The 13,267-nt window shown below is 35.8% G+C and overlaps 1 protein-coding gene across 1 annotated transcript in view; it reads left to right on the top strand.

Moving 5' to 3' along the window:
* The first annotated feature begins 7,875 nt into the window (after positions 1–7,875).
* loxl4 (lysyl oxidase-like 4) overlaps positions 7,876–13,267 on the top strand; it is a 46,717-nt gene continuing 41,325 nt past the window's right edge. The window contains exons 1-3 of the mRNA XM_039657151.2: positions 7,876–7,939; positions 9,982–10,297; positions 12,644–12,969. Of these exons, the coding sequence (XP_039513085.2) occupies positions 10,003–10,297; positions 12,644–12,969 (621 nt within the window). The 5' untranslated portion in view covers positions 7,876–7,939; positions 9,982–10,002. The remainder of the gene's footprint in view (positions 7,940–9,981; positions 10,298–12,643; positions 12,970–13,267) is intronic.

Below are 13,267 nucleotides of genomic sequence, written 5' to 3'. Positions count from 1 at the left end.
CTCAAAATAATAAGTTATCTCAACTAAATGAATTATTTAAGTTGATTTGACAAAAGAAAAAATGTTGTGATAAATCTTGAAAACATTTTTTACAGTGATGTGTACGTGAAACATTAAAAACGCATCACTGTAAAAAAAATCTTTTCATGATTAGTAATCACATTTTTTCTTTTGTCAAATCAACTTAAATAATTTAATTAGTTCAGATAACATATAATTTTGAGTTTCTGATGATTAAATCAATCTCATTCATTGTATTAACTCACCTTTTCCATTTCAATGAACTTAAAGTAAGTAACCTGGTTGCCTTAATTTTAAGTTAAACCAACAATATTTTTTACAGTGTGGTATTTGGAGTAAAAATACATGCAAATGGCAATCTATCCACCCAAAAAAAAAAAGAACATGGTTACTACACTTTTACTATAAACCAAGGTTAATTGTTACTTAAAAGTTGTATCTGTTTTAACATTGTTTATGTTAGTTTACAGTGCATTAATGAACAAAGATTAATTAATGCTGTAAAAAAAATATGGACTAATCTGTTCAAATGTTTTGGAGTCTGTTAGATTGTTCAACAAAGGATGCATTAAATTGATAAGTTACAGAAAAGACATACAAAGATTTATATTTCAAATAAATTGTTCTTTTGAGAATGCTGGGGAAAAAATATCATGTAAGAGTCATAAATAATAATAAGAAAAAATATTTCATGAGTAACAAAACACCAAATAGGATGATTTCTGAATGATCACGATTCATTTGACACTGGAGTAAATGGCTGCTGAAATTGTAGCCATGTCATCACTGCAATAAATTACATTGTTAAATATTTTTTTGGTCAAATGAATGCAGCTTTTGTGAGCTTCAGAGACTTACCAAAATATTACCAACGTCAAACTGTTGAACGGTAGTCGGTGTAAATGCAGGGTCCTCTTCCACCTTTGAATAATAACTCCAAAATCACGTCTATATATCAGTTGGCACTAGGGGGCGTTCTTGTGCAGGATTCACAATACATTTTAAGTACACTCAAAAACAAATAAGCTCCAATATCCAACTTAAATGTTGATATAATATGACTGAATATTACTGTCTTAATTTCTGTAAATATCTAGTATCTCTAGAGCGTCAGACTATAAATATCCAAAACAACTGTAGCATCACAAAATGCTTTTCTTTCATCAGCAGATCTTGAAAGTGACCTGTGGTTTGAGTGATCACAGGCGTTCCATATGAGCACATTGCAAATCAGAACCATTGGAATCAGGCAAAATTCTTCTGTGTCTAAAAGTAAGTCTGTCAGGGAAAATAAAAGATTTATGCGACCTACAGCATATAACCAACCACCAGCCTGCTGTTGTGGCCTGGAGCGTTTGTGGTCTGTATGTATTGTTTATGAAAGTCTTCTGATAATACAGTTGTTGGTTAGAGGCCTCCCTTAAACCAAGTCAGACCTTTCCAGGAAATTTGTGTTTCTTATGTCTGAGCATTATAAAGCATTTAATCAGTTAACTTACATTTCAACTGCATTGAGCAACAACCTCAATGAATACACATTATTTCAATTTATTCATTTTTTTTTTTTATGTGTTGCTCTTCTCAATACAATTAAATGCATTGTTTTAATTAAAGGCATCATGAAAACAAAATTTACATTATTTACCCAATTATATTTTTTTCACATTTGCTCTTAATTGTCCTGTTATTACATGGTTTGTCAGCCTCAATCAAGCACAATTAAAAAAAAAAAATAGCTTGTCATAATCTTTAATCAAAATAACTTCCAGTCCTGCGGCTGCCTCACATTTTTTCTTGTGAAATGCGTTTCTCTCTGAAATGCAATAGATTATTGGATTATGGAAGTAAAATGGCTTGTGGATATGTCAGCTCAGATTAGTTTTTGAACGAATTGTATGAAAAATATTTGGGTTCTTCTTGAGATTTCAGAATTGTGATTTGCAGGCTTTAGAATCCTTACAAACTTGAGAGAAGATATTGTTAAGATTTTTATTTTTATTTTTATTTTTTAGCCGAATCAGTCATCTAAGTTTTGAGAGTGAAACCCGCATTTATATGCGGCTGGGACTATGTATGGTCTCTTGTCAAGCATGGCAAACAAAAGAAAAAAAAACAATTAATTATTATCTTATGGCCTAGACAGTGCAGAAATTATGCTCCTTTATAGTCACTAAAAAGCTGTGACTCATTCAATGACCAAAGCTTCGTTATACACTCACCTAAAGGATTATTAGGAACACCATACTAACACTGTGGTTGATCCCCTTTCGCCTTCAGAACTGCCTTAATTCTACGTGGCATTGATTCAACAAGGTGCTGAAATCATTCTTTAGAAATATTGGCCTATATTAATATTATAGCATCTTGCAGTTGATGGAGATTTGTGGGATGCACATCCAGGGCATGAAGCTCCCATTTCACCACATCCCACAGATGCTCTTGGGTTGAGATTTGGTGACTGTGTGGGCCATTAGTACAGTGAACTCATTGTCATGTTCAAGAAACCAATTCGAGCTTTGTGACATGGTGCATTATCCTGCTGGAAGTAGCCATCAGGGGATGGGAACATGGTGGCCATAAAGGGATGGACATGTTCAGAAACAATGCTCAGGTAGGCCGTGGCATTTAAACGATGCCCAATTGGCACTAAAGGGGCCTAAAGTGTGCCAAGGAAACATCCACCATTACACCACCAGCAGCAGCCTGCACAGCGGTAACAAGGCATGATGGATCCATGTTCTCATTCTGTTTATGCCAAATTCTGACTCTACCATCTGAAAGACCACGCACAACCCTAAAAATGGTTGTGTGTGAAAATCCCTGAACAGATAGTGAAATACTCAGACCGGCCCGTCTGGCACCAACAACCATGCCACGCTGAAAATTGATTAAATCACCTTTCTTTCCCATTCTGATGTTCAGTTTAGAGTTTGTAGAGATTGTCTTGACCAGGACCACACCCCTAAATGCATTGAAGCAACTGCCATGTGATTGGTTGATTAGATAATTGCATTAATGAGAAATTGAACAGGTTTTCCTAATATTCCTTTTGGTGAGTGTATTTTTCAAAGAAATGCACCCTTTAGCGTCAATATGAGACGCAGATATATCTGGGCCAGAAGGCGCCTCCTAGTGGTCTAACCCTAAACCTACCCTACAACTAAAACCTACTACCGAACAAAACTCTGTGCGTGTTATATTGACGCTAAATGGTGCCATGTGCGTTGGATTTAGACGAAATTTCACTATATGACGCCCTGGGATGAGAACGCGTTGGAATCTTTTATTTGTGTAATGTCGACACTTTGTTTGAGATGATTGTCCGTTGTCTTATGCCCTTTAAGCATCACTGCCAAAAACGAGAGTAGGGGATGAGCATGCATTAATAAAGCTCTATTTGCTCAAAATGTGGTTTCCATTAGGGTCGTCTGTCATAGGCATAATGTCCGCTTGAATGAATTTAACATGGCAGCTGAGAAACCATGCCGCAAAATGGGCTGATGAAGCAATTCTTCATAGTTAAATGGTGGTGATGAACAAAGGAAAATAGGTTATAGTATTAGGTTTTATAAACTGGAAATTGTAACCCATGTTACCATAGTTTTTTGTTATTTATTTATTATTATTATTATTTTATTTTTTTTTATTTTTTTTATTTTTTAAGTACTATACATTCTAAACATTCTTCCAAATATCTCCAATATCTTCAGCAGAACAAATATATTTATGGTTTGGAAAAATTTGAGAGTGAGTAAATGATGGCAATAAATTCTTATTTTTAGGTGAACGATCCCTTTAAAGGCCTACTGAAGTGCCTTGAAACAGCAACATAATTCAATGTGTTGACCTAACTTCCACTAAAACAGAAAGACAGGGCGGGACACATCGAACAGCTCCTCCCCTTTTTACTAGTGTTTAGTCTATATCACAGACAGCTCGCCAGAGCCGTTCTCTAACCGTTTCTCCTCCTAATCTCATATCGCTTTACAATAAAATTATGTGCAAAATTCAAATGGGTTCGATAGGTTTTCTGGTCCGTACCGAATCTATCCTCTTTTTGAAGTCACATGTTTTAGACCGGAGCAGACTGTGTACACATGACACTAAACCAGACTTCATTCGCCCCAATGAAAAGCATATTTACACTGTCTGAATCGTTCCCTATCCCCTATGTAGTGCACTATGTACCAGTCACCATAGTAAAATAGTAAATGTGTTAAGAGACCAATTGTAACCTTCAGCGTCTATTAATAATGTTGGGGGCGGGACACTTTAGATTCTAGAGAGCATTTAATTGGACAGAAAATCTGATGAGAAAAGCTGAAGTGCAGAGTGATGTCATCAAAATATTGATCCATATTGGTGGAGGTGAGAATTTTGAATGCTTATATCTTCTAAGTGTGAATTTTGTCATTGTTGTGGAGAACACAAGCTTATAGATAACAGTAAAGCCAAACAACTTTAATTTTGATTTCATGGGGGCTTTAAATGCGCAACTTCGAAGAGAAACTTCGAAAGAAATATTTTAAAGTAGTGAAGATCTTAAACAACTAAAATTGTGCTCTAGATTTGTCACATCAGCAATATTGTAATTTACCACTTTGCTCTGAAAGGCAGTACATTTACAAGACAAACTCCAGTGCTTTATGCAGCGTTTCGTGAAAACCATGGCAGTATTTTCTCAGACAGTGGTGCCCTTCATGGACGTGCGAGGCCTGCGTTATGAAACTTGCGACTCATGAGAAGAGAGAGAAAACAGGAGGTGACGGTGGGGGTAAACCGGAGGAGGTGCTATAATTTGAAAAGGCAGTTGTTTATTGTTGAAGAGCATGTATTTATTTCATGACACCGCAAATTGTGGCTAAGGGCAGAGCCGGGTCTCGGTGGGTAATTACAGAGCTTGAGGCAGCGCCCCACCACAGCAGCGTCTCTTAAGAGCCTCTGCTTTCCCTTCACAGGCTCTCACACACACACACACACACACACACACACACACGCAGAGTCAACAAGGACTTGCCATCTATGTCCATTAGACATTCTTCACAGTGCACACACTTGCTGAGGAGACTCAAATCAGATAATGATGCTTCTACTAGCATTGTCTTATATTATAGGTGAAGTATGCTAACAGTCAACGTTTGGATGCATTTGTCTGAATTTGTTTCTCATGGTCATATAAACATCAAAACGGTTTATATAAATGCTTGAAAGTTCACTGTAAAAATGAATATGATTTATCTAATCAATAAAATTGTGGCAACAGATTACAAGCAATATTATTAATTAAATTGAACAAATTAGAATTGAGTAATACTTAATCAAAATATTCCTTAAAATATCAATCTTTATTTGATATTGGCAACATTGAAGACACCTGATGTTAACAAGCAGAATCACTGAAGGAGAAAACCGTTATTTTAAAACAACCAAAAACAAACACTGATCACCATAATGGTGACTTAAACATACTTTCTAAAAAAAGTTTTACTCATTTTCAATGGTTAACTTTTAATGAATTAATTTGATTAATTATTACTCAATTCTATTGATAAATTTAATTAATAATATTGCTTGTAATCTGTTGCCAAAATTTTTTTATTAGATAAAGCGCATTCATTTTTACAGTGTACATAGCAGACAAACCTTCAGTAAGATTTTTAATAATACAATAAATGTGACTGTCATCTCTTATGCTCATCAAGGCTACATTTAGTTGATCATAAATACAGTAAAACAGTAATATTGTAAAATATGAAACCGTTTCTAACTTCATATATTTTATAATGTAATTTATTCCTGTGAATGCAAAACTGAATTTTCAGCATAATTACTCCAGTTGTGTCACATGATCCTTCAGAAATATTTCTAATACGCTGATTTTCTGCTCAATAAATATTTCTGATTATTATCATTATTGAAAACAGTTGTGCTGCTTAAAGTTTTTGCAGATATTTTTCAGGATGTTTTATTTGAAATATCATTTTTGTCACTTTTGGTCAAGTAACTGCACACCTGCTTAAATTTAAAAACAAAATTAATTTCTTTAGATTGTTAATTATTTTCTTAGTTAGTTGATCCATATGACTTTTAATTAGAGTAAAAAAAAATTGCCACTTAATGTTACAATTGCCATTTTATATTATGTTATATATATATATATATATATATATATATTTATATATGTATGTATGTTTTAATAGCGAATCTATATCTCAATTTTACTAAAGTCACAGTTGGGACTTTGTAAACTTGTTTGCTCGATGTACTCGTTGTAACAAAATTAACTCGTTGTTAATTTTGTAAATTCTCACAAAGTTGATTAAGTGAGTACAGCTATAATCTACAGTATGAATATATATATATAAATCAATATCTTATTCAGTTTGTGCTATTTTATAGTTTGTACGACTTTGCCATTATTATAAAATGTGGAAAAAAATAGTAATAATAAGGATTGCTGGGTGTGTCCAAACTTTTGGCTGCCAGTGTGTCACATACAGTATGCCACCCATGATGAGTCACATATAATGTATATGTATATAGGTAGAAATAGCAATCTTGTTGATTTGAGGTGCTGATGTATATTTTTGGCTCTTTTTCTCTCTCTTCCAGTCAGTTGGCAAGATTTCTCTTTGATTCGCTATACCCCCCCTCTTCCTCTCTTGGTTTACCCAGTGGGAAGGACCTGCATTCAAGCACTCACACCAACTTTGGCACAAAAACAACTAAATTGCTACTTTTCAATTGACAGCAAATATGTGAACAGAGGTTAGGTAATTAAGGAAATTGTTAAATATTTCCTCTTGATGGTAGGCCATTTTTTCCCCTGTGGGTGTTTTAAAATTTCTCTTGTTTGTTTCTAAATCTGTGGAAGTTACGGTAATTGTTTCTGAGGTGCAGCCCACCTTGCGCACAGTTATGGATGTGATTTGCTAGAAATATGCCTGTGAATCTAAAACAGTCCTTCTGAGGTTTGTTAAAAACTGAAATACTCTATCAACAGAACAGGCTAATTTTGTCACAAACTTTACACTCATAAAGCTCACAGACATGTAAACATTTAAAGCATGCACAAATAAAAACAAGTAGCTGTCCGGTTTATCTACAGAGTGACCAGACGAAGTGTGGATGAGGTGAAAATGCGTCTTGAGATATTTAAGACAATCCTTGCTGTGGTTTTAAAGAGAAGGATGTCTTGCTTTTTTGGGAGTGAGGTTTGTGGTCAGCTCACTGAAGAAACATCTACTATGTGGTTATGCAGCTTCTTTTAGTTCCTTGGAATCGTGACATGTGGAGTTATTCAGGACACGAGATCTTCCTGTGGCTTTGTGTTACAAAGTTGGCCATAAAAAGTTGTGAAATGATAAAAGATTGTCAAACGATAGCAACTTCTAATTTAATGTGTTATAAAACCCTTTCTTAAATGTAATAGAATGAAGTTCAGATGAGTCTCCTTGACCTAAAAAGCAACATTACAAGCATAAACGTTATAGTCAAATAATTACAAATGCCATGGTTTATTTAGTAAATCATAAGTTATTTAAAAGAAAATGATCACACACGTGTATATATGTAAACACTCAAAAAAAAGGTTCAAAAGCTGCAGGGGTGGTACACATATTAAATATTAGAACCTATGAATGTATGTATAAAATTGAGTGCAAATATACTACAAAGCGAACAACTGCTAAAAAAAATTCTGCTGTAGAGCCATTGATGTGAAACACATTGAGATATAGATGGAGACATCTGTGGGAGGGATGTAGAAGTGATGGAGAGAGAGAGAGAGAGAGAGAGAGAGAGAGAGAGAGAGAGAGAGAGAGAGGGAGGGAGGAGAGGGACAGAGTGTATGTTCAACTTTCTCCTTCATTCATTTTCCTCCAGTCCGTGACTGACGTGACTTACGCGTGGCTGCCAGGTGAGTGAAATTTGACTTTTAACTCTTTGGTGCGTCTGCTTGGGCTGCTAATGATGTGATTGAATAGGTTTATTCTTCTTCTTTTAGTACATGCTTTATGTTATAGTGTGTTTTATTGATTGATTCATGAATTAAGCCCATAATTTCTGGCCACTTACCTGGATGAGGTTGAAATGTTATGTGCATCTGATATACATTGATATCGATTTGTATCTCTAATAATGTGTCTCCATAATGAAATTGAGAAATAATAGCTTATTATTCCTGTTTGCTGTTTGGATACTTATAAAATCATGTTGCTTCTTAGGCCTACATAGACAAGGTTACTGTTATCACACCTCTAATTGAAATTTCCGTCCATCTAACCATCTAACACACCCAAAGCAACATGTACAAATCGGTTATTTCAACCTCACTAAACCTGAGCATGTCTGAGTCATAATTAACTCCAAAATAATAATAATAATAAAAAAAATAAATAAAGAATAATATATAAAATATAATATTTGGGATATTAAAGGTGCGTCCCAATTCACTACTAATATGCTATATGACGTTTTGTAGTATAAATAGTGCGAGTAGTGTTTGCTCAGAGAAAATCCCCAAAAGAAAAAGTGCACTTTAAATATCTTGAAGATGCACTTAATTAATTGAAAAAGCAATGTTGGAATGTTGGGCGCTTCACGCATTCAGTTGACGCAGCTTTAGTTACGTAGCGGAGGGGGAGGGGCTACACTCTAAAAAATGCTGGGTTGTTTTAACCCAATTTTGGGTAAAATATGGACAAACCCAGCCATTGGGTTAAAAATGTAATTTAAAAATATAACCCAATGGCTGGGTTTGTCCATAGTTTACCCAAAATTGGGTTTAAACAACCCAGCATTTTTTAGAGTGTATCAGACCTGATGTTGATTGACAAGAAAACCTTATAAAAATTCATACAATACACGGTTGAGTACATAGTTGCAGAACATTTCCAACTTCCCACTTCATGAAGTTGTGATTACGAGCTTGTCACATTAAGCTTTGTTGTCGGAAAGAACAGAAATCATGGAGAACATTATTGCCTATTTATTGGGAAAATGACAAGCAATTTCAGTCAATGGTTATTTATATATGTAAATATGCACTACTCTAACGACATGACAATGCGATGTAGCTGTTGAAGAAAAAACTAATATATAATTCCAGTCACAGCTGCAAAGGTTCTCCCCTCCGCCATGTTTAAAGTTTGTGGCCCGCCCAACTTGTGAATTTGGGTGTTAAAATTATTCCCAAGCTTCCCAGTGATAAATATGATTAAGAGAGTGTAATGTTTTTTGGACTTGAAGACTTGTATTTACGATAATTCTGATTGCACATGAAGACAGCATAAATTCACAGTGTGTAAGTGCATAGTGTTTAGTGTGTCATTTGGGATGCAACCTAAGATTTAAAAATGTGAAATAAAATGTATTTTAGTTTAGTTGAAAACAATGAAAAAAAATCAAATTGATTTGTCTTAAAAACTCTTTATACAAAATATATTATGTTACATTTTAGTTTTGACGTTGAAGTGAAAGGTGGCCTAGCACACTAAGTCTAAAATTCATGCATTTTGTCGTTTTCGTCATTCGGTGGCTCTGTATTGTCAACACGCCTCTCAAAATGCTTGCTAGTTGTTACGAACACAAAAAAAAAAACACATGTATGAAAGTTTCAGAGGCAGTCATAATTAACAACAAAATAAAAAAAGAAAGAAATCAGAAATAATATTTACACACGGAGGCAGTGTGTAAATGTGATTGACACAATGTGAGGTCGTATTTATTTTTTAACGTGTGAGAATTTCAGACTCAAAAATTAAAAAAATTGCTTTTGCAAAACATGTTTAGACAAAGAATCATTTTACATGTAGTGGGTCACCTCATGGAGGCTGCCATATTGAGATCACGTGACCAGCCGATAGTTACAACTCAATTTATTTCTATCACTCACTATTACTGTTAATTTAATTTAGTAATTAATTTACTAACATGGACCCTTATTGTTTTCTATTCCAGAAGCCTCATCTGTGTGTAGTCATGATTCGGGCCATCTTTCCCTTGTGTGTTTTTACCTTCACACTCCTCTTTTTGAGGACGGATGCACGTCCTGAATCGCCTGTCCGGTCAAGGCGTGCTCCCGCTGCCAAAGTGCGACTGGCCGGTATCAACCACGGAGAAAATGAGGGACGAGTTGAAGTCCTGCACAACGGGACGTGGGGCACAGTTTGTGACGACGAGGTTGACATTAAACTCGCTAATGTGGTTTGCAGGGAACTGGGTTTCCAAAGTGGCATAACATGGGCACACAGTGCCAAGTATGGAGAGGGAGAGGGTGAGTGAATTTCTCTATTAAAATACATGTGGGTTATGAATCTCTTTTGACTCTAAAATTAAGATTTTGTCATCATTTACTCACCTTCATTGTTGTCCCAAACATATAAGATGTTTAGCAGCCGCCATGCTCCAAATTTGAGTTTATGGGTGAACTATCCCATCATTTTAAACACTTGCTGTCTGAATAGCTGAGGTTTAAGAGTTTTAACTGTGGATTATGTGAAAGGCTTGAGTGCAATTGCATATGAAGGTGCATTGCTGTTTTAAATAGCTGTTTCACACTAGTGCAAGTGCACAGAGCTACTGTTCTTTACATCGCCCAAATCGCTCCCTGTAATTTCACTTTAAGGCAGCTATAAAGACAGCCACTAACCCAAAGCATGTATAACATTTAGTTGGCAGGACAACGTTGTCATTAAAACTAAAACAAACCCTTCAGACAGCTTCACCAGAGCTCTTTTGTAATGCTTTTGTTGGTGAAACTTCTCCCATATTAAAGAAGTATTGTGTAAATGAAGTCTGCAGACTTTTGCTGTATACTTGTGTACCTTTTCTTAAAAAAATATTTTATGACAATAAGTGAGCTATTGGTTGTGTCTCGCTTAAAAGTACAGTTAATCCAAAACTTGTCAGTATTTACTCATCCTCATGTCGTTCCAAACATTTATGACTTTCTTTTGAAGACAAAATAAGTTTTAATAGTGATTGCTTTATTGATTTAAGACCGAATCTTTAAACTTAAAAAAAAAAAAAATGTGTCAAAAGAACCATACAGGTCTCACAGAAGTGGTCGGTGCAACTTGTATGTTGTATTTCAAGTCTTCCAAGCAGATATTATGAACTTTCAAATATCAGGGTTTCCAGTGAATAACAACTTCAATTTTGATCTGTTTGTCACACAAAACGTATATGACTTCAGAAGTAATATATGAGTTGTATGGACTAATTTTGTCATATTTTTATTTTTCAAATTCACCTTTTGTGTTGAAACAAGAGCTATTCATGTTTGGAATTATTAAATTTTTAATTTGGGTGAGCTGTTCCTTTAAAGTGCCTATATTATTCCTACTTTTGTTTCTGGGGTCCCATATTATAGGTTTACATGCATCCATATTTTTCTCTTAATATACATTGCAGCATCACCTTTTGTCTCACAGTGTCTGAAATGGTTCGATGTTCAAGAGTCTGGTGTCTCTAAACCCCTCCTTTCCAAGAGATTAGATTGGCTCTGGCTCTGATTGGTCAGATGGCCCAGTCTGTTGTGATTGGTCTACAACTTACAGTGCATTTTGGAAACAAAACGTCCTTCACCATATAATGATACCAGTAGTGATGCCATCGATTTTACCATATCAATTTGAGTCCACATATTTTGGAAGGGCATGCAAAGTGGTTTGCTTTTGCAGTGCAGAAAACTTTTTTTTTTGACATGTTGACAACACGAACCAAACTTTTGACGCTTTTGACAATGCGTATACACATTCAATGCACACGGCACCCTTTAGCGCCAATATAACATGCTTCGATTATAAGTAGGTAGGTTTAGGTCTGGGGTAGGGTTAGGGTTATACCACTAGGAGGCGCCTTCTGGCACATACATATCTGCGTCTCATATTGACGCTAAAGGGTGCCATGTGCGTTGGATGTATACGCATTGTCAAAAGCGTCACTATATGACGCCTTGGGATGAGTATACGTTGTTTGTGGCAGCCAATGAGGACCAACAGATGGCATTCTGCAAATGTGTTACAAACGTACAGTTCGTAGGTTCAAGTAGGAAGTAAGGTCCTGCTCACACCTGAGATTAAGATGCGTTTTGGTTGATCACAAGTGGATATAAACAGGGTCTAAAACATTTTGAGCTTATCCACTTCAACCACTTCCTGTGGTAGTCGAAAACGCATTCACTTTCATATAGTCTAAACGCTCATGTGGTTGAATGCGTTCGAACAGCCACAAAAGACAGCCTTCTGACCTAATGCGTAAACATGGTAAGCACACTAGACAGATAGGATTGAAACTTTGTCGGATGAAGACCCAAGTTGGGTTTGAAGCCGAAAAATGTACCAAGCACAATGTTCTCTCACCATTTCTGATTTCTAACACACACTCGCTGCGTTCGGTGTGGGCTTGTGGCTATCTAATCAGAGCAGAAATGAAATTGGCTGCTCTCCATGTTTTTTTACGTCATCTCTTGTCACATTATTATATAAATTGCGCAAGCTTATTTTGTCCATTGGATTGAAAGATCTGAAAAAACCAACGCATAATAAGGTCACTTTAAGACCCATAAACTGATGTTTTATTCATCTAGTGCTTTTGTAACCTGTAACATCTGTCACAGGCCCCATTTGGATGGATAATGTGAGGTGTGAAGGAACAGAGAATACTCTGAAAGACTGCAAGTCGAACGGATGGGGTGTTCATGACTGCAAACACACTGAGGATCTCGGGGTGGTCTGTAGTCCAGAGAGAAGGCTGGATCAAGTGCATCCTGGAGTCACCAGAAGAGGGCACACCATCGCTCTCAGACCAAACGCAGTCACCTCCAACCGTTGGCAGGACATTTACTCCAGTTCAAGAACGCATGCACACCTCAGGCAAGGCAATGGACACTCCCAGGATCATACCGGATGGGATCAATTCTCCAGACAGCAGCTTCATAATCCGGTAAACAGAGAATGAAGTAGATCTGAAATGCTTCTGATTAACTCTAAACCGAATCCTGACCTTGACGTTTTAATCCATGAGTAATCTCATCTGCAATTTTTAGATTTAGTTGAAAATTAAAAAAAAAAAAACATTTATTCATGTTCAAGTTGCTCCAAACTCATCTTACTTTCCATCCTCGTTGGAACGCAAAATAATACTTTTTAAAGGGGTCATAAACTGGCTTTTTAAATTTTATTATATTGTTTCTGAGGTGAACTTATGACGTTCGCATGGTTTTTGCATTCAAAAACATCAA

Source organism: Pimephales promelas, chromosome 11 (assembly GCF_988280905.1).
Source record: "Pimephales promelas chromosome 11, fPimPro1.hap1.1, whole genome shotgun sequence".
Classification (NCBI taxonomy): Eukaryota; Metazoa; Chordata; class Actinopteri; order Cypriniformes; family Leuciscidae; genus Pimephales; species Pimephales promelas.
Note: the sequence above shows the minus strand (reverse complement) of the source record. Positions and strands in the feature narration are given on the sequence as shown.